At 40.6% G+C, this 25,563-nt stretch overlaps 1 protein-coding gene across 9 annotated transcripts in view; it reads left to right on the top strand.

The window, feature by feature from the left end:
• Positions 1 to 2,484: 2,484 nt before the first annotated feature.
• LOC138192732 (rap1 GTPase-activating protein 1-like) overlaps positions 2,485 to 25,563 on the top strand; it is a 43,011-nt gene continuing 19,932 nt past the window's right edge. For 3 of the 9 annotated variants that reach the window (XM_069140334.1, XM_069140336.1, XM_069140331.1), the window contains exons 1-3: positions 2,487 to 2,628; positions 14,139 to 14,174; positions 25,110 to 25,203. In XM_069140334.1, the coding sequence (XP_068996435.1) occupies positions 2,585 to 2,628; positions 14,139 to 14,174; positions 25,110 to 25,203 (174 nt within the window). In that variant the 5' untranslated portion in view covers positions 2,487 to 2,584. Of the gene's footprint in view, positions 2,629 to 14,138; positions 14,175 to 22,390; positions 22,905 to 25,109; positions 25,204 to 25,563 lie in introns of those variants that run through there. The other 6 variants (XM_069140337.1, XM_069140335.1, XM_069140332.1 and 3 more) reach the window with 5 other exon arrangements.

Genomic DNA, 25,563 nt, shown 5'->3' with positions numbered 1-25,563 from the left:
GACACCATTCGGTTGTGGAAATCACAGCATGAGCTCAAAAACACTTCCAAAAAACATTGTCTGTGAACATAGTTTTTCACTGCATCCACAACTGCAGGTTACAATTTTACAATGCAAAGAAGAAACCATATAAAAACATGATGCAAAAATTCCGCCACCTTCTCTGGGCCCAAGCTCATTTAAGATGGACTCAGGTGAAGTGGAAAACTGTCCTGTGGTCTGACAAATCAACATGTAAGATTCTTTTTGGAAATCACGCCTCCGGGCTAAAGAGGAGAGGGACCATACAGCTTGTTGTCAGCTCAGTTCAAAAGCTACTGTCTGTGATGGTATGGGGGTACATTAATGCACATGGCATGGGTTGCTTGCACATCTGGGATAGCATCATTAATGCAGAGCGATATATACAGGTTTTGGAGCAACTGGAGGTTTTTTGGGGACAAGCCCTAGTGGCCCTCGGTGGTATTGCAATTGATGGCACTTCTGCATTAGTCTCATTTTTCAGACCCAGAAGTTATGTCCACTTTTATGTACAGTCAATGTGTTTAGCAGATAGTCTATTATATCATCATCTTAGTTTTGTATGTTAGCATACTAAAGCTGACTAATTAATACCCAACAAAAAGCACACATGAGGCTGGATGAACTTAAATTTGGACCTGACAAAGGTTCAGAGGTCACCAAAGTTATTACCATTAATCATGTGGGGGACATGAATGCTGGTACCAGATATGATGGCAATAGTTGTTGAAACATGACACTCAAAATGACAAATATCAGCATCATGGCTGAGACGTTATGTCAGGGGATTGCCAAAATGAGTAGGCTCATCCTTTTGCAACACAGATGTCTTAACTTCATGTCAGTAAAGTCCCTTAGTTTTTGAGTGATGGAACGACCAACTGACAGACATACCATCCCTGGAGCCAAGCCTCTCACGTGGCTAGAAACGAGTACTCAAAATTATCAATCAAATCAATAATTGCTATAATCAATAGTCTTTATCAGCCAAAGAGCTGTCCAGTTAGATGAAATACATCATGGCCAAGAGACAAAGTGAAGTCCATTACCAGCAAAGTCAGCCAAGGGCTATGCTCAAATGTTTTTGAGACAATAGCTGTCTCAGAGGAAAACGGTGATGCAATTGTGGAAGGATGACGTAATTGTCTATCAGCATGATTGTGATGGTTTGCTAGGCCCATTGATTAATTATGTGCTCGTCTACTCGGTTACTATTAATGCTCTGCAGTTAATGTGATGAAGACTTCATTGGTCCTTGGGGAGATTAAAGTCCTGAACTGGTGAGGTTTTTTTTTATCATTCATGATTGAGGGGCAATTTAACTGTCGCCAACGGAAACCATTGTTTTTCTTAATTAATACATCTGACCTGCCAAACACTGGCCATGAAAACAGAGTCCGATTCATCCAACAAATGCTTTGGAAGTGAAAGTCCATCCGACTGTGGGCTGATGCTGAAGACTGTAATCCTTCTTTATTCAATAATCCATGGTCGCATATGCATCGTTGTCACTGCTGCCAGTTTATCAGACTCAACAGCCTGCTAAAAGAGAGTCCTTTTGTGTGCATACCAGAGGTGTGGGGTTTACAAAAGAAGGAATTTGGAGGGAGATGAATGAACAGATTAAAAACTTGTTCAGAGGTTATCGCCTACAGTATGCAGGAGTTACATCTACTAACCCGAGGCAAAGTCTCTGTGATCGGGACATTTGTGAAGAACGATGAACTGTTTGTTTCATGTCTTCAGCTTGTTTGACCAGCTGTCTTCTAGTGAAAGACAGAGGGAGAACTAGTGTTGCTAGACTTGTTTTAAGCAAACTCTCACTCTCCTGAGAACTCCTCTGTGATCTTTTTCACATTATTGTATTATCAACTTGTGTGGCTTGTGTCAATGCTGTGTTTTTAACCCTTGTGTTGTCCTTGGGTCAAAATGACCCGCAGCTGTGTTCAACCAAGTTCTATTTTATTTCTATATTTTTATATTTTTTGGGATCGTTGGTCATCATTCTTTAAAGAAACCCTCACAGCCTCCTTGTCACCAATGATCCCAAAAAAATATGAAAATAAAATAGAACTTGGTTGAACACAGCTGCAGGTCATTTTGACCCAAGGACAACACAAGGGTTAAGGATTGCAGTACATTTTAAATACAAAAAAACAAACCTGACAGTGTGTTTTCTCTGATCTGAGTGAGGGAATAAAGCCTGTATGTGTGAAAGAAAGACTACCCCGACACTCCTGGTTCCCTGGGAGACTGGCATGGTCAGCAGCTCTCACTCCAGCCCCCTCCCCCCTCTCCTCCTCCTCCCTCATCCTCTTGCCGTTTCTCCCCTGTTTGTGAAGGAGGCGTGTGAGCAAGGAAGAGGCAGGGCACGTTAGCCCAGGCTGGGGGAGTGGAACTCAGACGGCAGGCAGACCATACAAACACACACACTGACACGCAAAACACACACACACACACACACACACACACACACACACACATGCTCAGTCAGCGTAAGTGACACAAGTGCTGGCTCCATTCAGCACTGAGTTGACTGACTCACTGCTATCCATTAGCCAGTATGCCGCAGAGAAAGAGGAGTTTCACTTTTGGAGCCTATGGAGGGTAAGAATATATATCCTATTTATTTACACACCAACTAATCCTCTTCACAGTTCACATGATTTGGAGTCTGTGTGTTTGAGCATCTGTTTCTGGCACCTGGTTTGATGACTGTGCAGATTCTGTGTCTGTATTTGTGCCTGCATGTTTGTGCGGTGTGTGCACTGGAATGCCATCAAAACAGCTTTTGGCCCTAAATGTTGTGCTTGTCTTTTTTTTTTTTTTTTTTAGCCTTTTGTGGCTTTCCATTTAAAAACCTGACATGAAGGTTCCCATTCTGTAATAGTGAGGGATCCGATATAGCAGCAAAAACAAGATAAGGTGACGAAAGAGAGAAGAGTACAGTTCAAGTTACAGGAAAAGTGCGCACCTATAGAAATAATATACATGCAAAAATGCCACCATATGGCTTGTGGCTGTTTATGTGAGGGCATGCATGTATTGTACATGTAGGACTTGATTTCTATCTATTCGGAATGGGGATAACTTCCTTTCAAGCTTGTCCCTGACGTAGCATTTTATTGTTTATTTGTAAAGAAAGAAATATGTGCTGTACAGTCAACTGTTGTCCCTATAGGCACTTATGTCGCCGGTGTATTCATGTGGCTCTCTTCAGACTTTACAGGATACTGACCAGCAGACACAGAGTCAGCAGAGAATCTTTAATGGTCAAGAGGTGAACAGGTGCCCCGATGCCACTGCATTCCCGACGGTTAAAGTGTTGTGTGTATGTGTGGCTTTGTGTGTGTGTCTGGGAATATACCACAAGCTACCAGCTAGCGGAGACAGTTGGAGGTAGATTGAGCTGTGCAGTAATTTTTGTGTTGTGGTCACAGTAATAACATCAGTGTGTGTGTGGGTTGTTGGCCAGGTGAAGCCACAGCCACAAATACAGATTATGATAGGAGCTGCATACAGAAGCATGAGATTGTTTTTAACACTTTATTTGAAATGTCCCATAATTTCAAAATAATTTCCCAAGAAATTCTCTCATTTTTTTCTATTTAAGATGATCTTTTGCTCAACCTGAGTGGCCAAGAAGTTCAAGTTGCCTTCATGTGGAAGTGTTGATTTATCTCTAATTCAGCTGTTACTGGTGTGAGTGGCAGAGGTGTTGAGCGATGCAACCTCGTCCTAGATCCCTGCATTCATGTTGTGATTTCTCTCTGCGTGTTGCCAGTTGGAAATCCAGTTAAAAGTCCAGTGTGTAAGATTTAGGGGACTCTTTTGGCAGAAATGGAATATCATTTTCATAATGTTTTCATTTTGCATAATAGCCTGAATCGAAGAATTGTTGTGTTTTCATTACTTCAGAGTGAGTTCATGGGAAGGGGCCCAGAACAGACAAACTAAACACTTGCTATAGAGAGGCCCTTTCACATGTTTCACAAGTTTCACAGCTGCTGTAGGAGGAAGGAAGAGGAAAAGCATGAATGGGTCAGGAGAGGGATATTCAGTTTGTTGCAATCTGCACCCTCACCACTAGAAGCCACCACAACTCGCATATTGCTCATTTAACCCTCCTGTTGTCTTTGGGTCAAAATGACCCGCAGCTGTGTTCAACCAAGTTTTATTTTATTTTCATATTTTTTGGGATCATTGGTGACAAGGAGGCTGTGAGGGTTTCTTTAAAGAATGATGACCAATGATCCCAAAAAATATAAAAATATAGAAATAAAATAGAACTTGGTTGAACACAGCTGCGGGTCATTTTGACCCAAGGACAACACAAGGGTTAAGCTTGCAGTTGCTTTGTTTCAGGTACATGATTGCTACTAACCAAAGACTCTCAGCCGATGAATGGTAAACAGTCCGGGATGGTCTGATAGAAAATCTCTGAGAAATGTTTCTATGATGCACTTTGACAGCTGTGGTGGAAGTTAACCAGATATATATTTGCCAAACCAAATAATTAGTCTTTTACTTAATGTCTTTGTATTGTTAGACTGAAAAATACGGCTTGAAAAGACTTTGAGTAAAGCATAAATGTCATCTTTGAGTTGATTCTTGAAGACAGTTTTTCAGTGTGAAATGGGCACATTTTGGCTCCCTGTGGTTGTTGGAGTAAACCATAACTCTGGTTCTCTCCAACTGTCACCTTTTTCATTGCAGACATTTTGACTTGTCATTGTGGGGAAAGCATGAGAGTGTTAATGATGGCTGCATTCCACTTAGAGGAGGTCCTGGTTTCTTGAATGTTGATTCACTGTCATGGCTTACTGGGTCACTTAATGGAACTGAGCCATCGTTATTACACCTGTGCTTTCTCTACAATGACAAGTCCAAATGTCTGCAATGAAAAAGGTCCGTACCAGTGGGCAAACAAGATGGTGTGCTACAGAAAACGTTCTTGCACAAGCATCATGAAGGTGAGATTTATGTGTTACTGGAAGTGTATTCAAACCATATTTTTCAGTTTTACAAGAGAAAATACTTAAAGGGTGGACATGAACGTTTTGGTTTTGCAACTGAGCCTTTGGTTAACTGCTTCACTCCTGTTAAAAAACAGTGCACAGCTGCTTTATATGCTTTTCCTGTGAAACTCATGACAGGAAGAGACTGTCTCGTCATTCCTACCCTAAAGATCACAGACGTTTTTGACTATAATGAGCCAAACGTTGACAGAGACAGTTGGAGAATTGTACTGGATTTATCATTAACTCTTAGGTCCTCATGATAGACCTGTGTACTCCATTAAATGACCCATAACTGTCTCCCAATTGGTGCAATTCTAACTGATTATTTCCACTTAAGCGCACTTATAGCGTGCAGTTTTTTTTTTTTTTTTTTTTTTTTTTTTTAAGCCTGTTCACAGGAGGTCAGCTTAACCTTCAAAGATATTATATTTATCTACATACAACCATATAAATCATAATATATGGAAAATAAAGCTTAACAAATTCCTATTTATAGGAGCTTTTTGCCACGAGGAAACAAATGGGCCTCTGTTTGGACTCATTATTCATTGTTTATTTCATGCATGTAGAGGAACAGTTGATTGAAGACAGAGGGAGAAGCTTTTTATATAAAGGAAACAATTTGCTTTTTTGTTTAGCAGCGGTCCTGAATGACACTGCGCTTGGCATTTCGATAGGTCAGTTTGATTGGTTACATCAGCGGGCGACCTGTAATACACTCTACCCCCCTGCATCCCATCGGCATTCATCGAAGGGAACGCTGCCTCTGTTCTTTGCAGATTGGTCTTTATTTCACACAGCATGCTCTATCATTTTGGCATCAAATATAAATGGAGCAACCACTTAATTTCTGTTATGTGTTAGTCTTTTTTTTATTACTTTGAGTAGGTTATGGCCTTTTCAGTTTTTTAGGCAAACCACTTTTTTTTACTGAATACTGTAATTTGCAAGCAGAAATGTTCTTAGTCAAGTGCAAACACAATGTTACAAAGCTGAGCTTTCATATCCTTTAATGTCTTTTATGAAGCGTTCCTCCTTTTAGGACTTATATTACTTACTTGACTTAAGTATTTGGTTATCACATGAAAATAACTGTTGCTACATATTTGTTTGTCTCATATGGGGATTGTTTACAGAGGCTTTTTCCCCATAAACTCCCAAATCATGAAATAAATGCACAGCCATGACCTGTTAAATGAACCGAGTGCTCTCCCAGTGCCCTCAGAGACAAGACCTACATGAAACCTGAACAATGATGCTGTATGTTGCAGTGCGCCATAGAAAGATTGGAAGAATGCTTGTCAATCCTGCTCAAAAACAGCCGGGTGGAAAGACTGGCATTGTTTTGAAATCTGAGCAGGCCTCAATTGTAGTTGGCATTGTCTGGTCAGCTGATTTGAAAATGGCATTTCTTCGCGTAAACAAGATCACGGACTCTGTGGAGACACGGTGTTTCTCATTGTGAAATAGAATACTTGAGTCATAACAGCACCGTGTGAATATGTTGAACATATGCGATCAGTTTTTTATTGGCAGGTAACCATATTTCAAGGTTTTTGTGTAGCTTGTGGCTCTTATAAAAAGGCACCAGAGACTTTTTAATAATAAAAGTTTTCACTTATGAAAACTGTTCTTAAATTGAAATTAATAGCTTTTGTCTCTTGTTTAATTTTCATTGTCTGAGGTTTATTGTATTGAATATGGTACCATGGACAACAAAAAGATGACAGTGAGGGTCATTTTGTTTGACAAAAGTAATTGTTTGCATGACAAAACATGATTACACTGCAAGGCAGAGCTACTTGAGAGCAGGAGGCCATTCAAGTACCTTTCCAATGGCAGAGGCAAAACAAACAGGGGATGCTGGGTAACCAGAGGGCTCTTCAGTGCCTACACGGTCCGTCCATCTTGCATATTTACTTTGACACGCACATTCATATCCACAATGGCAAACCATCTGTAGAGAAGAGTGGGGAGGGAAGGCTCTGGTTGAGCTGCAGTTAATTGTCTCACGCTTACAATACAACCGATCTATAGCTTATTTTCACTCTGCTAAGAGAATAAAAATATATTTTTTTATAAGTTAGAACAGGTGTGCTGCTGCAGTGATGTCAGACAGTTTCAATAAATTATGTAAAAACTTTGTGTTACCAACACAACTATATAAACAATCCCTGTAGCTTCGATACAAGTGTGTGGCTCATTAATGAAACGCTTTTCATGTGAAGCAGCTGAACAGTTTGTGCACATTATAAAATACTTTTATACAGATAAAAAAGAACAGCAAGAACCAATAACTAAGCCTCCCACAAGTTTAGACACTCTCCAAACTATCACAAGAACCTGCAAAACTTCTGAAATCTGAACCAACAAGTTTTGTGAAATGCCTGCATGACCACACAAATTGAGTCTGTTGACTGTGGTGTTGGCATGGCCATCAATAATATCTTTATATTGTCAGTACAGTTATCCCCGCAGGATGCAGTTACATTACAATAAAATGGGACAGACCACCTCAAAACTTAATTTCCTTGTATGTAATAAAATTACAGCACTGTAATAGCATTGGTTGTCCTCGATCCACATATAAACACGAGTGAACAACATCAAATTGATATTACATTGACCTGATATCACAAAATAAAAGACAAAATTCAGTGGCCTGTAAAAGTTTGGTCAAAGTTTATTTTACAATAAATAAGTGAGTAAAATATTATCTAATTTCCAAAAGATATAAAGTGAAAGATGACATATTTCCAACAAGCAAAAGTTTGGGAATTTGGGAACACGGTCACTGCAAACACCCTCTTTGGCTAATATCATAGCTTGTAAATGCTTCCTGTTGCCAAATAAGAGTCTTTCAATTATATTTTTGGAGGGGGATTTCTGTCTGTCTTTTAAAGAAAAAGGTTTCTAATTTGCTGAGATTCTTGGGCTGTCTTGCTTGCACTGCTGTTTTAAGGTCCATTCACCGATTTTTGATGACGTTAAGATCGAGGGACTGTGAGAGCCATGGCAAAAATTTAAGCTGACGCCTCCTGAGGTTGTCAATTGTCACTTTTGAGTGTCTGTGTTCAGGATCATCAAAGTCATCCTCTTTTCATCATCACATTTTAAACAGACGGTGTAACGTTTACTTCTACAATTTGGTGTTGTTTTAATTTAATCAATTCCGCCCCCTTTCTTTAGTGAAATGTCCCCCCTGACACTGACTGCAACATAAGCACAAAGCTTGATCGATCCCCCAGAGGTGTTTTTTTTCATGATATTCTGAATCCCTCTTATGCCTCTGTGCCAGCTACGGTGACACTACGTTTTCACATTGTCCATCCATCCCGTTGATGTGAGCGTGATATCTCATGAAGGATCTTGCGGAAATGTCTTCAAATTTGGCACAAACGTTCACTTAAACTCAACAATAAACTGATTAGGGTTTGGTATTTGCAAGCCAAAAGTTACTGTGACCTCACAACGTTTGTGTCCTTAACTCAATAATGCATGTGATAAAAATGACAGAATTTCACACAAATGTCAGATAGGATCAAAGAATAAGGTGAGAACATTTTATATCCAAAAGGTCAACTTCACTGTCACATCATAATATTCTGCGAAAACACTTTTCTGGACATTATTCAACACTTTAACTCAGGAACAGAAGGGGAAGTGTGAGACCATATATGAATTGATGAGACAAATTTTGGGTGTCCACCTTGAAACTGGTGATTGTATGGATCTTCTGTTAGGTTAAAGATTAATTTGAAGTGTTAGACCAAATTCCCTCAAATTCTGCACAGCATATTACATGTGTCTGAATAGACATGGACGTAAACTGCAGCTTGACTGTACTGGTGGAGACATACAACTGCAAATGATCATTTTAGTTCCACTATAAAATTGTACAAAAGAAATCCTTGAAATGTTGAAAGGAATGTTTCATCTTTAACTTTTTGCTTTTTGGAGATGAGTTCATCTTGCACTCACAGTGTCAGAAATTTTGATGAGGGGTGCCCAAACTTTTGCATGCGACTTTACACTGATAATCACAAAACATTGTCATTTGTTCTGTTCGCTTGGTGTGATGAATACTGCAGTGGCCAGTAGTCAGTATAGCTGGGGTACCAGTCGTGTGTACACTGTATCCTACTGTACTGTAGCTAAATGAGGACATTCAGACACTCTATGCTCCTTTACATGGGCTCTGTCAATGGACTCATTCAGCCCACGCAGGGCTGAGATACAGTATACAGTGTAGATCAGGTCATGTTCAGCATTGTTTGACAATGTTTCTTATTACTACCATGAGTGTTATTTATAAAGAAATTGTTCTATGTTGCTCAAGGCCTGCGTGTCTCTCTGTGTATCTATTTTTGAATCAAGTTCTGATCCTGAAGGAAAGCGAATGGATGAGAATATGTTTTTATGTCGGTGTTAATCTTTAGAAGAAAAGATTGACATGAAATTTGGTACACACAACTGTCATCCGCAGGGTTATTTCTTTTTATGTCAGTTCAAAATTTCAGTTTGTCCAATACTTTGTTTAATGTCCAAATACCTGCAAAAATAAGAACATTCTCATTCAGCTTTAGTTTTTCTCTTGATTTAGTGCTAATAATCAAAGCAAGGTACTATTATACTGTCCCTACACATTGTAACTTGTTAACATTGTCTCCACCGCAGCCTCACAGACCTGTTAGCATGACGGTTGACTTGTTGAAACAAAGTGGTGCTTTAATTCTATACTAACGCTTTAATAGTTGTTTTCCTAGACTGTTTCCAAATTTTAATCAAGGTGTATTCTTTATTTAGTTGACTCCAGGTAACATATATCACCGTTTCAACCCTGTTTTGATTGCAAAGTATGAAGTCCACACTGTCAAAGGACTGTAGTTGGTCTCAACTCCTGCGTAGTGAACTGGGTGTAACACTGTCCATGACTCCACCAGAATTTATTCCAGCCGTTGGGAAGAGGAATCATTTCTGTGCGTGCTGGGTTCTCTAGGATCATGTTTTTAGTATTAGTTTCAACAAGTCAGTTAATACAAGTGGCTCTTATTTAAAACCTGCGTAATAAGATACAGACTAACAATGTTGACCTTGTATTCTCGTATTATTCCCCTTTTTCGTTAGTGTCATTTCAGTTGAAAGTGCAGCAATCATCTGATAAGTGAACAGCTATTGAATGACTGATGGGAAGTTCAGGTTTGGTCCCAGACGTTTTAAGATCTGTTCAGAGATATGTTGAAGTCCATCTGGATTATGCTAAATTTACCGTGCTTCTTATATCTCAGATATAGAATTACTTCGAGAATATGTTACTGCAGCAGATTTGTCGCTGAACAACAAACTTGTTTGCTTTAAGCTGGATTTCCTCCGGGCTGACTTCTCAGCGCTGTCTGGTGACCTACTTGCCACGAGCAGTGTTGCTGACTTTATATGTACCACAGGCCTCAGCTAATTTCTAAAGTGCAGAAAATGTTTCAAAGTTTAGCAGCGGGAGCCGGAAATTACAAACTGTAGTTAAAGTCAGATTAAGTTGAATGAACTAATTGTGAAGTGCCACAGCTGCTGACACAGTGATGGCCTAGGATTTTTTTTTTTTGTGAGACCCGCCTTGAGCTTTCTTATCCCCCACTGATGTTAGTTTCTATGGCAACCAGTTTGTGGTTGATACCTAGCTGAGAGCATAGAGGAAGCATTACAAAAATTTGGCCTGTCTTTGGCTACAACATGCTGAGCTGTAATTCCTCCCTGTGCTGTGTTGCGCTCTGAAATATGCGACTTCATCTCCTTTTTTTCAAAGTAAAACGAAGGCTATGGACACGCTGTTTTCACAGCAAAGTTTGAATGTGCAAATATGACTCAGCCTGCAGATGCATTAGCACAGACAAATTTGTTATAGCCTGCTTTTGTCCACCCTAATTTAGACAAAATACTCGTTGTTTTGCTGATAAGGCTATGATTTTTTTCGGGACTGACTGTTATCAAGTCCTCTGCTTCCTCTTTATCTGTGCTTTGTCTCACTCACTCAGCCCAGGTTCGCTTTGCTTTATTAGTGGGACGTCTTTGTTTTGGGGTTAGCGAAGTTTCCTTTTGATCAGAAAAGTGATATTTGAATAATTGTTGGATGTAGGACAGATTTATTTGCTATTCACTGTTACCCTCATTTCCATTAGCGTAACACTATTGTAATCTGTATTAAACATATATTCTGCACTTTAAAAAAATCTTTCTGACATCTGAAATGCTTCACAAAGTCCTTAGAGCGATTGTAGAATGCAAAGTGGAATAAAAGCTTTCCCTGTAGGCTCTATATTCAGTCTTCTTGTACCCTATCAACCTTATTTATGTTATCAGACATGAGGCGGCTTATATTCTTAGGATGATGGTAGACAAGTGCAATCTTTGTATGTGCTGGTTCATGTTTTGCAGCTTGGCACAGCAAGAAAAGATGAGTGCATGTTTATTTGATAATCACAACATATTTTTGACAGATTTATCCTTCCTCTGTCCCAGTATTTTGATAGTAGGTGTCAGCTGTTGGGTGTCGTGTTCTGTTGTCTAGCTAAGGGTGTGTTTTTTCTCTCGAATTTCCTGTATTGGTTTTGGTATGTCAGTTCGGAGCCTTTGTCCAATAATGTGGACACACCCAGGTTGATTTAATTTTATGGGAATTCCATGAAACCTGAGAAAGGTTGAGCAGCACAGGATGAGGTTGAGAAAATGTTATTCATAGTGATGCAGTACATATGAAAACAGCTTTCTTGTCCTCACACTCAGCTTCGTGAGACCAGAGCTGACAGCACATAAGTATCTTGGCACTCTCCCAAGGACCAGTTCACTTAAGTTGGAGCACTGATTTATCTGCGCACACATATCTGTTAAAGGCTCAGTGAAACCTACACTAGATCGGAGATACAAAAATACTGCAAATGCCACCTGAGTGTCATTACATGTCACGTGGAGGCCCCGGGGTTAGAAAATGATGAGTGATCTTCTGCACTGAGGGGAATCAAGAGACAGCACACTGTAACAACACACGTCTGTTGATTCGTGACTGCGCAGTAGAATGAACAAACAAACCCCCCAGGGCCTGTTTCCTCTCAATAACACGCTTTTCACAGAAGGAGGAAGCTTCAGGCTTTCATTTATCTTTTCAGAATTTCTCACAACAAAAGAAGAAGTAAAAAGTTTTTTTTTTTTTACTTTTGGTTCTAATATTAAGCACTGAGGGATTTCTTCTCATCATGAAACTTAGAGACATTTTTTAAATGAATGAAATCAGAAACTTCTTCCTTATTTCAGTGCTCAATTTCATAATTTTGATGGCAACGTTGGTCAGCCTTTCCTTTTATTCCAGACTGAATTAGCTCGACAGATGTTGCATGGATTGTTTTAAAAATTCAAACAGAAATGATAATCCCCAAAGGACGAATGCTACATTGGAGATCCTTGTGTATTTCCTCTAGCATTTCCAGCAAGTTGAAATTTTTTACTCAGTGAACTATCTCAACAACTATAGGATAAATGGCAATTTTTTTTTGGTATCTTCTGACTCTCCAGTTAGCACCCTCATCTGGTTAAAATTTCAATATTGTCCAACATTTTTCCTGTATTTATGACAAAATATCTGCTACAGCTATATATAGTCTTGTTGCCCTCAGCTGTAGTTTGTGGTTAGTGCTAATTAGTGAAGCATGTTTGCAAATACTGAGGGTGACAGCATGCTAATATGGCCGGAATTGTAAAAGATTGCCTCTGTACACTCTCACAAAGCAGCTACAACTCATGTTTGTGTTTGTATTTCTCATTGAACAAGAGTCACTTCTTTCCAGAATTGCTTCCTTCGGCTGTTGCTGTGTCATGCACACTAATCATGTCCACAAAAAGATGAGTGAGAGCTTTGAACTCTGCTGGCCCTACCGGGAGACACAGGGTAGGAGAAGACAGAGAGCCGGCTTTGGCTTGAGTAAATGGAAAAAAACCCAACACAAAATCTATGGATAAATGTATTTCTCCTGTGCTGATTGGTGGTGTATCATCCTGTGGGGGTCATTCTGAGGGGGTCAGTGTATGACACCAGGCGTGCAGAAGCAGAAGCCTTGAGGCATACTAAGCATTCCCTTTTCTCTGTGTCACCACTGCCAGCTATCACAGGACACAGGCCTGCAGCCATTAGTCAGCAGCATCAAATGTCCACTTTGTTGATACCAGTGAACATAAATGCTGCATCCCAGGAGAGGTCATGGTTTGTGTTTATGATTGAGGTATTTTCTGATTACAAGTAGGGTAAAAGTAAAATGTTAAAACCTTAGCTTATGGGCTTGAGTATCGTGATAAATAGCTTTCTGCTTTCTGAGCAGAGGGAGAGCCAAGTTTATCATGATTTTCTCCTGCCAGACACGAGGCTGTTTCTTCTGCACACAGTGCCATCTATTGGCAGAAACAGGTCCTTACATTCTCATCCAAGTAGCTTCCAACGCTGCGTCATCTGGTTATTGTTTCCAGTGATTACTTCTTAACTCTTTTCATCCAGGGAGATGTAAGGACAGATGATAGTGTATTATTCACCGATGGTGAATAAGGACCCTCATAACAATGGAATCAAACCAGGACAAGATTCATTTTGTCTCAGGAAACTAATCATCCTTTTATCCTTGGAAATGCTATACTTCAACAGATGGCAGGAGTTATTTCAGGGTAACCCAGCTCAATGCGTAACCAACCTCTTCCGGTACTTTTTGTAAGTGGAAAAGGTGATCCACGATCCCTCTGCTCCTTCCTTACTTAGTCTGACTTGGAGGCAGACAAGAGCGTAGAAGCCACTACTGATTGTAGGATGCAGTCATGTACAGTTAGGTGCTGAGTTATTTTAGTGTTTAACATTTTGCTGATTTTAGGTATTGTTTCGGTTGTATTCCTCGACTTTGAAGTGATCCTTTGGTAAGCACCTTTTTAGTAGGTTTTAGTGAGATCTTGTTGTTTTTAGAGAGAATAACATGAAGACAATAAGGGTGCTATGAAATGAGTGTTAATTTGTAGGTGAGCATATTTAATTGATAGTGTTTGTAACAGCTGTATGTTATGTTTGTTTTTCAGGGTGGACAAGACCTTCTCCAAGGCCAGAAGCTTATGGTGAGTTTTTTTTGTCTTTCTTTATTTTTGTCAACTAATTAGATTATGACAGGACAGCACTATTTCCCCTCGGGGATTAATAAAGTAACTACCTAACCTAACCTAACCTAACCTAACCTAACCTAACCTAACCTAACCTAACCTATGGGACAATACAAATTATATATTTTTTTAGTTTAATTAAAATACAATGGATTACAATTTTTAAGCTTGTAACTCTCTGGAGTGGTGTTCAATGTCACAGATTAGCCTTGCAGGATTCATACAATCAGTACACCGAGAAGAGTCTAAGTAAGATGAATGAGCCAGTGAAACGTAGAACAGATGGGCAGCAGCGAGGAAAGTGATACCCAGCCTGCCCTGCCGTCTCTGCAGTGCTGGAAAGGTTGGAGTGGTGCTGTGAGTGGCACATGGAAGGATCTGAGCATGCACACCTTCTGCCACTGCAGATGCACGACTCCGTTTTAGAAAGCTTCAGGGTAGGGTGGCACGAGTGTCTGGCCCTTATCTCCCACTGTCTGAATGCAGCAGATTAAACAGTGTCATCACGTCCCTCTGGAATACTAATACAGGAGCATAACGTCAGGCCCGCGTTACTTAGCACGGGCTGGACTCGTTTACACGGGCTGCACTCTGGCCATCAGCTAACGTAGCTTCAGACAGAATGACTGCACCCCATTGTGAAGACGACAGTGAAAACTGGAGCAAAATAAAGACGAAGAGGAGGATCTAAAAGAGGATACAAAACAGGACAGGGGATGAAAGAGTTGTGGGCGTGAAGAGGAGGAGGAAGGAGAAAAGAACTGACTGGATGAGGTGACACAACGAAGAGAAAGTGTGATGTCTGCATTACATCAAAGAAGCAAAATATGATAATAAGTCATTTGGTCCTCTTAGCTATATTCTTTTGGCAGTCATGCTCTTCTTCAAAGCAGGGGAAAAAAAAAAAATCAACAAACACTGCTGGAGGAAGTTGGTGGACCTTTTCTAATGTGTTCAGAACTTGAATTGTGTTACTTTGTCATCAGTGTTTATATCTAGCAGGACAGATCAACTTCCAAAAGCTAAACCTTTGATGCCAGGATTAAAGCAACTTGAAAGTAACATCAGATATTTTACATATACAGATACTGAATATTGGACAAGACAGTAGAACAGTGAGCAAAAGTTGTTAGAGAACAACCCAACAAAATGCCGTGCTCACCTTTCCGAATTGGAAGACCAAAATATTCTGTTGAGTCTCTTATTACTACAATACAGTTTTGTTTTCAGAAGTGCATGACCCCCCCCCCCCCCCCCCCCAAAAAAAAAGCTGCAATATACGAAGGATTATCTGTATTATTTCAATGCGTTTATACGTTTGTGATGAAATAGAAGTAGTAAATCCTGAAAACCCAGTCTGTGTACACAGCGACTGATGACAGCTCATCTGTTCCACGGATTCAGTATCAGGAATTGTACAGTTTTGATCCTTCAACTCTTGTAGTTGATTAAATGTAAAATGACCATCTTCCATCTGGTCATTGTGGGTCATACACAATGAACAGCTGATCCTCCAGCCCTGTTTCCGTGCTCCCGGGGGAGGCCTGTAATTGGTTGTAATCCTGTTTTGCTAAGCTCCCTTGATGGGAGTAAATGGGAGAGGAGGTTAGTGTGGATAATGGCTATACTGAGATGTTGTATAAGAGCCGTTGTTTATTCTCTCTTCTCCACATGTATGAACATACATCTAAGTGCACTCTGTCTCAGTGTCCTCTCGGTCCTGAAGCATGATGGATTATTGTAGCAGGCTGTCTGTTGTGTAACTCCGTGACCATTCTTTTAAACAACTTGGCCTCTTATCCCTCTGTCTTCTCCATGCCTCAGCTCACCTGACCTTCATGCAGGACAGGTTTGCACTTTTGAACCACCCTCAGGTGCTGCTGCAGCGAACAAGGAAGAATTCCGACTAGATCTAAAAGAATTTGACATCAGGTGGTGTTAGTCTTTGCTTTAAATGCAGCATCAACCCATCAAACTAATTCATTGTCTTTCAAAATATGTGTCTTGGTGCAAAGGCTTAAATTCCTCCTCTATTCTACTCAAAAGTGTGTTTTTCTTAATCTTACTTCTGTTAGATGTAAAAGCTTCACGGACTTTTGTGCAAAGTTGCTCAATGTTTGCAAGTCTGGGAGGAATGTTACAATTTAAAAACAGGAGAGCATTGTTGGCTGATGTGACCTCGCCCCCTGGTGGTAAAAGAACATGCATCACCATTAATGAATAATTAAAATATATTTTTTAATTATTATAAATTGTTTTGCCCTTAAGTCAGATAAACTGACAACTTCAGACTCTTAAAAAACTTCTCTTGATATGACAGTTTTGACATAAATAAAGGAGATATGTTTTGTTTTTTTAGTGATCATATATTTACTTTTTGCTCGATGGGTATTGGCATAGCAGCTATTTATTCCAAATTGTGTGATGTGATTCCTTATTCTATTTTTTTGACGCTTTCTAAATTCTCGGCCTATTTCATCCTTGCTGTCTTTTTTTCTGCCCATAAACACTTAAAAGGTGTCACTGTAAACACTCCTTTGTTTGTATTCCCTGATTTCCCATGAGGTGTCACTCTGCATCATCCTCTGCCGTTCGCCTCTGCACATGCGCTCAGCACTGCGTTGTGAAGCCGGTCTGGGTGTCAGTTTGCTTGTGCACGCTCATCGGTGTGTGTCAGGCTGAGTTGTCTGGAGGAGCAGAGATAGTGGGAGAGCAAACTGTCAAGCCCGATCAGACTACAGCGTCTCTCTGTGAGTCTCCTGCTGTCTGACCAACTATAGCACCAAAGTGACAAGCTCGCCCCTGGTTCTACTCATCTCAATAATCCAAATCCTAACATGTCACCCACCATCCAGCACCAGCACAAGACGTCGTAAAAGAACATAAAGCTCAGATGACAGCAGGCTGTTGGAGTTTGAGACAGGTGCCAGGCAACTTTGACAGGACATTTCCCTTTTATTTTATCTGATTCTTGGAGTTTTTCAGTGACAGAGTTGTTCTGAAAAGTTCACTTCTTTGCCTGCAGGCGGTATCTTCAAATTTGAAAGAGAGAGCCGAGGTCTTTATTTCTTCTGTTTGTGGATGGGTATGTCCCTAAGCATATATCTGGGGGTGAATATATCTGGAGCCTGTTTATTGACACTGGTTATGCAGAGGATGGTGTGGTAAGCCAGTGGGAGGGAGAGGGGGACTCCAGGAATTTCTGTTTCTCCTAAATTTTTTTCCCATGGGAGGGAAAAAGATCACATGATCAGAATTTTTGCCAACATTTTCTTGATTGATAGTAGACATGTTGACTTCAGAGATCAAACTGTATGAAGTTTAATGTCACTGAATAGACGGGCAGCTTTAGTATCGAACATAAAATAGCACAAAATCATCCCACAGCGACCCTCTGTTGTTGAAAGAGGCACATCTGCATGACAGTGATTTCCCAGGGGGGCATGTTTCCAAGGAAATCTGTGCAGTGACATTGTGAGAAATAAGCAAGCTGGGTAGACTGAAAATGCTTAATTCAAAAACACCTGCTATACCTGGCCTTTTAATGGTCACTGAATGTGGCCAGCTGTGAGGGGAAGTGTGGGCTCAAGAGAATCCATCAAAGAGTCTCCTCATGCATCAGATCCCACAGTTTTTATTATTTGTAATTCCAAACAAGGAGCATCTAATTGTCCAGCATTTTATTTTATTTTATTTTTATTTTTTTTAAATGAATGTTAATGTATCATATGCAGCATATGAAATGTAGCCTCCTCATATTTTCATGTAAAAACAGTTGTTATGCTCTAGTTTCTTGCAAAGAACTACTGATGAGGATTTCTGTCTCTGACTGTTTGTATAAAAATACTTTTAGAAGTAGAGTTCCCTGGGGAGCAAAATGCTTTTTGCTTTGTTTGTATTATTATAGCCATAGGTAAAAAAAGAGGCCTAGACAGTTTTGCACTTTCCAAAACAGATTGGAGAAAGCCATATAGTTATTCCTTGTGGCACACAAATTAGGACACCTAAATAGAGGTGACGCAGAACATCGACAAAATTATCTTTCATATAAAGCTATATTTATGTAGCTAAATCTTTGGCCAAATGAAACATTTTTGATCGGAAATCAGATAGTTTCATCTGGAAAAATTGCCCTTGAGGCTGAAATTGTCACCACATACACACAAGAGAAGTAAGTGATACGAGCACAGCTGAGAGAAATGACTTTACACCAGAGACAATCATCCTGCCATTTGTTTGAGTGTTTCAGGTCAGGTTAGGGGGTTGGGAAGGATGGCCCTGAGAACAGGGCAATTCCATGGTCTATTTGTGTTGTAATTCATGACAGAGGTGCTCATTGTATCTGTTGCTGTTGGAGGACTGATGGCAGACGAGGGAGCAGGTGGTGCTACTGCGTGATGAATTTAGAAAAATCCAAGAGGGCAGCCAGCTCCTTATTTCTGAGCCTCTGTGTCATCAGTGTAATTTATCATGACACAGGGGACACAGAATCTCTGAGCACCACAACAGAATGTGGTGTTGGGGACCTCTGGAGTAGATTTGCACACACGATAAGCAGTGCGCCAGCTAAATGATTTGTGCTTGGGGATTGTTGAAAGTGTGTATAAAGTAATTAAGGTTAAACCTCTGGCTTTATAACTGGCATCTCAGCAGAAAATCTCTTAAAGCCCACCCTGCTCAGCACCAAACAGCAAATATACACAGTTGTCAATAAGCTGGTGAATGTAGTGGAGCTTGTAGCAGTTAATAAGCAAGTTATTTCCCTCGAGCTTTTGTAGAGATAAAAAGATAGAGCTGAAAGTGAATATTGGGCTTTTATTTGACAGGTAGATTTAAACCTGACCACCAACTGAACAGTCCAACCAGGTATCAAGGTAAAGCGTGAAATAGACACACCAGTCCGCTACAGCAAAAAAGTTCGATAGCCACGCTTGGCGCTGTCTAGGCATGAAAGTTACACATTTTCCTGCCGTGGATGTAAATGAAACATGTTTCATGCTAAGAGCCATGAAATTTACAGAATTTTTGTTTTTGTTTTTTTGGCAAAAACAAGTGGGGTTAGGCAATCTGTGATGTGTGATACCACCAGGCCACAAAAAATGTCCTTTGTACTTGGTCTCAAAACTCCTGTTGCAGGACCTTGGCCACATGATCCCGTGTCACATGACATTTACGTGTGTGTAAGGTTCATGCTTTAAAAATCTGTACCTTTCACGCTTGGACAGCCCAACGTGTGGCTATCTCACATTTTGCTGTAGTGGAACGGCGTGTCTATTTCACGCTTTGCTGTGGCACCGCGTTGAACAGTCAGACGATCTATTGCACAATGTCTGGCTAAGCAATAGAAATGCAATAGTAACTTAAAAGGTGATGATATATCAGTGTTGTGTTCGTGGCTTGTCTCTGCTGCCCTCAAGTAGCCAAAAAATGCTCATTGCTGGTTTAAGAAAGACAATATATAATTGTTGTAATAATCCCAGCAATTATTTACTGTTTACTATGTACATAACACTTTAGCACAGAAGAATTTATAGTGAGAAAAAAAAGCATAATTATTATGCCACGAACATGCTTACTTTTCATATACTCTTTATGCCCCCCCCTCCCGCCTCCCCTCCTACCCCCCTCCATTGACCTCATTACCCAGATAAAATGCTGCATAATTATTAAACCAGTCACAATCACAGCCACAGTGGGGTTCAGGTGCACTGCGGAGAAATCATTATGGGGATGTAAAGTTTCCTCAAAGGTTCGGAAGCAGTTAGCACCCCTGCTTTGCCTTGCAAACAAACTGTGGGCTTGATTAAATGCAGCTAATTTGTTTAAGAGTGACAGGAGGCAGGTTTTCACTTATTCATAGACAGCAGGATAACCTTTCAACATTTTGCTGCAGCAACAACGTGAATCATTGATAGACTTAGATCTTGATTATAACATTGATTGTTTTCACCCTAAATATACATTACCTTATCAGTTAATGCAACTGATAAAGTAAAAGGTTTTAGCGTAAATCACCACTGAACATTTAAAAAGAGAATATTGGAATATGCAGACATATTTTTTATGTTACATATGTAGTATTTATTCCCATATGGAGGGCAAGGACAGCAACCTTTGCTGCAGTGATGCATTCATGTACAGTCATAAGTGTGTTGAGTTGTGTTTTGTAGCTGCCTGTCTGTAGTTGCCCAGCCCCCATACCGTTCTGCCCCCTGAGGTCAACCACTACTAATTAAATTTCAACCTGTGGGAGACACTCACTGGTTATGCATAAATAACCATTCATTCATTTTTCAGAACAGCAACCATCTTGCCCCCTGGGAACCTCTGACATGTTACTGGTGTATAATGTGTCTGTGATTGAAGTCTTAAACCTTTAGTCGCCCTTTGGGGTCACTGGCTGGTTGCACGTTGCCTCCCACACACACATCATCCAGAGTGCCTTCTCATCTTGATGTACTTTGTTAAATAATATGCGTTTAAGTCAGAAAAAATAAAAAATGTTGTTTGTATGAATTCAAATATTTAAGTGAAACTATTGAACAATGAACACACACTGCTGACTCTTTTGGCTCGCCCTAATCCTTTTGGAATTATAGGACCCAGCTAATTTTAGTAATATTTTAGCCGGAGTCTCAGAGGATATTGGATTATTATCTAACTCTTCTAGCTAGTAAAAACCTGAAAGTGAGAGAGGAAGAGTGGGGGTGGAAGATAGGGACATTTTCAGGACAGCAGCAATTCTCAGAGGATATGGTGTGTGGGCAGGAGAGGGGAGTGACCACAGGCCATTTCACCGGGCTAATGGGATGAGAATCCCTGGCCACGAGGCCGGTCGGCAGGGATTTACTGTGGAATTCTGCAGAGGACATGTAGGCATGCAGGGAGGATGCTATTGATTTAAAACCCAGCTATCTTGGTCCACAAAAGATGAAAAGTGAAGCTCTACGTGGCTCAGATTTTCTTTCTTGTTCTGCTGTTATTCAATATTTTGTTCACTGTTTAGTTAGTTTTGAGACTGTTGTTCTACATGGCTTTGATTTGGTAGGAACCAGCAGCAATGATGTGTTTTAAAATAAAACTTGGTGGTAATCAGATTTTAATCAGCACATTTAAGCGATATCTGCTGTTATTGGATATCATGGTTGTTTTTGTTTTTTTAACTATAAGCACCACTGTCAAAGACCTGACATTCAACATTTTCATTTTTTCAACCCACACCTTCTATCCCACAGTTCTTTAAAAAACAACAACAACAAAAAAAAAAACCACATTTCGCTTCTTTGTTTAAAGATTTAAAAGAGAAACAGACAGCAGGGTGCCTCAGCAAATAATCTGGGCATTTTTAAAGTTTATTACAGTGATATAATCCTTTTTTTTAAATTTTTTTTTTACCAGTAAGCTTTGGACGGTGAGAGGATTATTTGTTTTTATCATAATACACAGCTCTTAATAGTGCACAGTATGAGGACTGTGCTGTAATCCCTTGTTATCTCTTCATGTCTGACACATACAGTACACACAACACACACACACACACACACACACACACACACACACACACACACTATATACTACTTTACTGCTCAGGTGCATATTTGATAGGCTGTCTCAGGAAAAGACTGATCAGCTCCACTGCGTTAGAGTATTACTTAGCGGGGATTTAGCAGGAAAAGGTACGATTGGTGACATTAGTCAGGCATCTGCTGGGAACTGTGGATGGCAGCTTAGTGGAGGAAACACACATGTTCGCTGGGGATTGAATGAGACTCATTACAGTAATTAAAAACCTTTCCACACATGCTTTATTTTTCATCATGCACAATGAGCATTAGGGAGGCTACAATGTCTGTTCACCTTTGGGAGTTTAATTTTGGACATAATCACCTCGTTTGAGTCACATTATAATAAACATGAATTGTTGAGGTATTTTTTTTTCTTCATGTTTGGCTGGTGTTGGTTGCCACAGCAACAGCCCTAGCGGGCTCATGAGGCAGTGTGGGGATTGAAGGCAACCCCCTTTACCCTATCCATCCCTGCTTCCCCTTTCTAAGTGGCAGATTTCAGTAGTCCCCAGGACGATCGAGGGGGGGGGGGGGGGGGGGGTTCCTCCTTTGAAGGGAATCAGGGTGATGGGAGTTTTAGTGATTGGAGGTGAGGGGGCTGTATGAGTCGTGTATAGTTTTGTACAAGTACTAGACTGTGTGTGAGAGCTGTAGGGCAGACAAAGAGGGTGGAGATGGAGGACGTGACAAGTGTGTGTGTGTGTGTGTGTGTGTGTGTGTGTGTGTGTGTGTGTGTGTGTGTGTGTGTGTGTGTGTGTGTGTGTGTGTGAGAGAGAGAGCGAGAAAGAGAGAGAGAGACTGAGAGTGGGAGGAGGGGAAAGCGAGGGAGGAGAATCAGCGGCAGAGAGAATTCTCGCTGAGCGTGTGCGACTGTCTAAAGAGCTCAGAGTAAGACCAGCAGGTGAACGACTGATGACGAGCAGCAAGTGAGCTGACTGGAGCTTGGAGAGGGAGAAGAATAAACACACACAGAGAGGAGAGGAGATCACTGTGGAAAAGAGGGAGGGAGAGAGAGTGAGAGGCTTAACTGGAAGAGAAGCGTAGACTGAGTCATCTGCCCGAGTGCTGGTTGCTGTCCGGACTTCCCAGGGAGCGCCCGGCGTACAGCCGCCACACTGTGTGAGTAAGTTTGCTGCTCTGCTCCACGCAGGACATCAACTCGTCCCGACGACACGCTGTGACTTTTTCACACGGCTGATTTCTGCCGCGCATTGCTTACCGGCTGGGCTGTGTTATGTAATTTGTTGTGGTGTTGGGATGAAGCCGTGGCTTTGTGCTGCAGACTGATCTGCAGGAGGGCATATGTGGTAACGCTGCAAAGTACAGAGCAGGTGTGTGAACAGCATAATGTTGTGTGTGCTGCACTGCATGCTTGTGATGAAGGAATTTTTGTAATGGACATTTATGCTCTGATTTGTGTTTTAATGCTACTTTTTCTGGAGTGGAATATTGATTTATTTTAGGTTATAATTTTTCTGTACAGTTTGTTTTGTGTACTGTTTGCACAATACATTATAACTTTAGACAGAGAGATAAATTCTTCTAGTTAACTATTCTTTTTTTCTAATAAATATAAATAATATAATATTGATTTTTAAACCAACTGTGTAGAGAGCATTTCCTTTCACATAAACAGTATGTGTGTGTGTGTGTGTGTGTGTGTGTGTGTGTGTGTGTGTGTGTGTGTTTGTGTGTGTGTGTGTGTGTGTGTGTGTGTGTGTGTGTGTGTGTGTGTGTGTTTATCTGTGTGTGTCCTGCATCCATTTATTGAGTATCAATTCTAATTAAGAGTTCGGGGCAGCTGATGCCCTGTTGTATCTCGCTCTCCCACGGGAGAGCTGCTGCTGGAGCACCTTGTCTCGTTCACGTTTATTGAGCCGGCAGAGAAAAGGGCTCACATTCAAAAATTGCTCTCATTTCCTTTCGGATGCTGCGGGACGTTCCTTGATTGAAGAATCACTCGTTATGTAATAGCAGGGAGCCAGAGCTGTATGTTAATGATTCATGCTCTGTTTTTCTTCACCTACATTTTTGAATCTGAGTGAACTCAGTGATTCAGACTCAGACTGAACGTGGAAATAGATTTCCATCTCAACCACTGTCCCTCTCGAGCAGCTGGTCTTATATATCACCTACATTTTTGAATCTGAGTGAACTCAGTGATTCAGACTCAGACTGAATGTGGAAATAGATTTCCATCTCAACCACTGTCCCTCTCGAGCAGCTGGTCTTATCTTCAGCCTCAGCATCGGATCAACAGCACCATACATTCACTTCTTTATACTGTGTCAGCACAGACAGCCACATTATCTCCTTGACAAATGATTCGTTTTTGAGTGTTTCATTTTGTCTCATGGATTTATTGAACACATTCAATTATATTTCTCTGGAGCTTGGTGCCTTTTGGCTGCTGGTGTATGCAACACCTTATATACACAAAGATATGATACATATTTCATTGTGGCTGCTGTGGCCTTCTTTTATCGTCACAGACATCAATACACATTTCCTATTTGTATTAATGCTGCGTCAGGATCATTTCAGGGCTGCTTTCATGCTAATCAATCACTTTATATATTTGACATAGATTGAATTAATCAGACAAATTGAAAGCCTGCTGTGCAGTTGTCAGTGTCAATATGGCACCATATTCAGCAGGCGTATTGATCAGCAATCCTGTGGAGATAAAGCCATCCTTGTAGAGATATTGAGTTCAGAACAAGGGACGAGTTGCTGTGTTATTGCTCCGTTTTGCTTCAGCAAAGTGCTATTGTCCTGGATTAGAGAGGAGCAACGCCTTGTGTGAATAATGTGTAACTGTTGGTATTGTGTCCCTAGATCCCTGAAGCACTTGTGAACAGCAGCACTAAACGAAAAGACTAGGATGTGAAATAGTTTGGAAATCGTTTTAAAATAAATGTCACCAGGTTTTACCTCTATTACTGGGACACTGAGCAGACAGAACAGATTATAACTCCTAGTTAGAAAATAAAGGATATCTACAGTTTTGAATAAATTGATAGATGTCTTAATCTGAATTGAAGCATGTATTCTCTGGCCTTGACATTATCATAAATAAGAGTTTTTAGTTTGTCTCTCGGGAAAGTGTGCTTCACTTAATAAACAACAGATCAGTAACCTATAAGATCATTAAGGTCAATTTAAATGGCTTCAATTCGCCTCGGAGGTCTGTCCATACAAATACATTCTCTTGCTAAAAGAGGCTGACAACATTTCCAGAGACGTTACCTTTTGTTGTCCTCTTCCTCGATCTCAAACTGAGTGACCTTTTCTGTCTGCTTGTCCTCTTGCATCTGTCTGATTGTAGGAAACAAGATGGGAGTGACCCCCCAATTTCTGCGACACTAGAGCCTCAGCTGTTCCAGCCCACGCTCCCTAATACCACCTCACCATTCCACAAGGTAGGACAACTGAGGGGGCTTGAGTTTGCCCTTTGACCCTTGACCTTATCGGACAGACATCTGCGTGAACGTCCTCTCTGTGATCTTTGTTGCATGTCTCGGCTCATCTTGTCTCTACACCTGCTCCTGCCTGGACACACTTGCTCGGTGTTATGTCCATATTTAATCTCAGACCCAGTGTTACTGCATGCAGTGTTACTTCGATTTTTATTTTTGTCTTCTTTTGTTTAACTTGTGTAATTAAAGCACACAGGGCTCATTGTCTGGGATGATTATGTTTGACTGATTCAATTAATAGAAATCTATTTTTAGCAGGAAATTGCCAGCCCAATGCTGACAATTTCTCAATTCAAGCTGAAC

Source organism: Embiotoca jacksoni, unplaced genomic scaffold (genome assembly GCF_022577435.1).
Source record: "Embiotoca jacksoni isolate LCO1_2020_lvr unplaced genomic scaffold, fEmbJac1.0.p SCAF_9, whole genome shotgun sequence".
Lineage (NCBI taxonomy): Eukaryota > Metazoa > Chordata > Actinopteri > Embiotocidae > Embiotoca > Embiotoca jacksoni.
Note: the sequence above shows the minus strand (reverse complement) of the source record. Positions and strands in the feature narration are given on the sequence as shown.